Genomic DNA, 2,368 nt, shown 5'->3' on the forward strand with positions numbered 1-2,368 from the left:
GGTTGTAATCAGGTGATATGATGTCTTCTCAACCAGAACACCATTTTAGTACCAGAAGATGATGTCATTATGAAGCTGGACAGAATAGCCATGACATCAACTCCCATTCATTGAACTGTTTTCACACTCCTCAGTTAAAATTGTGCCGCTCTACTCCCACACTTCTCACATTCCAGTCCTATCTTTCAGTGGAGGGAAATAAGATCATTAACCTGCAGTCAAGGAGGAAGTGGAGAACAAAAGTCACTTTCTCTGGCAGAGCACACACATGAGCAGACCAAGTCCTTCAACAACCTAATAACCCCACTTGCACACCCACAGTTCCCACCTGCCCACCCCCTGCCAATACTTTCCATGGCATTGCTATCACCTGTTGGGAAACTCCAGCCAGCGCCCTACTTAAGGAGCTCCAAATCCCAGTCAGAAAACACTCTCTCTCAACTCTATTGAAAAACACTTTCTCTCTCGCCCCCTTTCTCAGCATCTCTGTGGGACCCATCTGAAGATTAGGATGATAAGCTGTAGAGTCTGTGTCCTGGCTGCTCTGTTCTCTCTCCTCATCATCACCCTCATTCCCACCACACAATCAGGTGAGTGCCAACACACACACATGCTATATATGCACATGAACCTTAGTACAAATACATGCACGCAATGTCTCTTGCTGACACAGAAAAAAATGCATGTGTTTGTGTGTAGCGGACTGCTGTCTGAAGTTCACTCGGCGTCCAGTGCACTGCCGATGGCTGAAAGGCTACACCTTCCAAGACATTACTTCCTCATGTGACCTCAACGCTGTCATGTGAGTCATCCTCCAATCACATCCTAGAACATTGTGTGTAGAATAATGGCTGGTATTTCCTTGATTCCTCTTTCCTCTCCTTCTCCAATGCATTCGGAAGCAAGGAGAGAGGATTCGGGGAAAGACAATTGACATTCAGTCACTGTGGTGTGTAATGTGCGTTGACATTGTACTGTGTTGTGGCAGCTTCCAGAATCTAAGGAACAAGTTTGTGTGTGCCGACCCCTCTCAAGACTGGACCAAGAGGGTACAACGCTGTCTGCGGTGAGTACACTTGTGTATGTGTAGGCATGTAAGCGTTGGAAAAAGTTGTGTGTATCCTTGTCTAACTCGTGTGTGTGTGTGTGTGTGTGTGTGTGTGTGTGTGTGTGTTTTGTTCATAGCAAGCGTCAGGAGAAGAAATCCCAACTGAAGAAAAGGGTCTGAACTCATGTTGCCATGGAGAGGGCTTTCATTACAGAACACCATGTAATACATTATTGATTTAATGTTATATTTTACTGAGACAAACAGCAATATATTTCAATATACAGAGAGATTCATGAAGGTTAAGATGTTTAAATAATTTAATATAAGTGAATATTTTTCATCATATCTGTGATTCTGAGGTAGTTTGAGTTTCATCTCAGTTTAACTGTATTTATCATCGTTGTTGTTCTGTTTTATAAACAGCAGGTGTAGTATTTCTGATACGCATGTAGAAACATTAAAACATAGTTTTCACACATAGTACCACAAAATATTTTTGTGTTGATGTTTCATATCCTCTCTCCAATTGAAGCCAGAGAAAACCTTTTTAACTTTGTATTTCCAAAGTGTCCAAATCTCTATATGAGTTTTACTGAAGTGTACTTACTTTAAGCTCAAAGCTATGAAATAGATAATAAAATGGGTATTTGAAATACTGTGTGTTCTACTCTTATTGTATGTGTACTAGGCTACCGGTATGTGACAACAATATAAAGCTAAAAATGCCATTATCATCCACACAAAACATTTAAGAGTGTAGGAAGGGATATCAAACACAGACGCATGCATGAATAGGCCTATCAATGGTATGCTTATTTTTGCTTCCTTGTGTCCTTTAAAAAAAAATATTTGCTTCCTTGTGTCCTTGTTCACATACCTACGATCTACAGCAGTCACTATAGAGGGCTTGTAGTTGCGTCACAAATCACCTAGCAACCGCACCAAGCGCCATGTCGGAAGACCGAAGTCCTCCAATCGCCCACCTGGCTGGGTGCGTTTAGCTACCACCGGAAACTTAGGGAAGATTGCCCATTATTTAGTTTTTCTAAAGATCCAGAAAACGGAGGAAGTGGAAGAACCTATTCAACTAAGTAAATAAGTTACATGATCAAAAACGATGTATTATTAACTAGCTTGCTACAGAAACTTAGTCTGCAGTCTAACTCAAATGAGCTGCTAACGTAATGTTCACTAGTTAGCTAACTGTACAAACTGTATAACTAGTAAAAAATAAAAATAAATACTGTATAACTAGCTAGATGAATTAAATATAACCAGCTTGCTAACTTCATTATTAGCTATTTAGCTATCTTGATG

The 2,368-nt window shown here is 40.5% G+C and overlaps 1 protein-coding gene across 1 annotated transcript; it reads left to right on the forward strand.

The window, feature by feature from the left end:
- Positions 1–499: 499 nt before the first annotated feature.
- On the forward strand, positions 500–1,701 carry ccl20b (chemokine (C-C motif) ligand 20b). The gene is given in 4 exon segments (NM_001124254.1): positions 500–590; positions 700–802; positions 989–1,066; positions 1,186–1,701. Coding segments are annotated over 4 exon segments (303 nt in total). The 5' UTR covers positions 500–511; the 3' UTR covers positions 1,229–1,701.
- The last annotated feature ends 667 nt before the right edge of the window (positions 1,702–2,368 follow it).

This window comes from Oncorhynchus mykiss, chromosome 11, assembly GCF_013265735.2.
Source record: "Oncorhynchus mykiss isolate Arlee chromosome 11, USDA_OmykA_1.1, whole genome shotgun sequence".
NCBI lineage: Eukaryota > Metazoa > Chordata > Actinopteri > Salmoniformes > Salmonidae > Oncorhynchus > Oncorhynchus mykiss.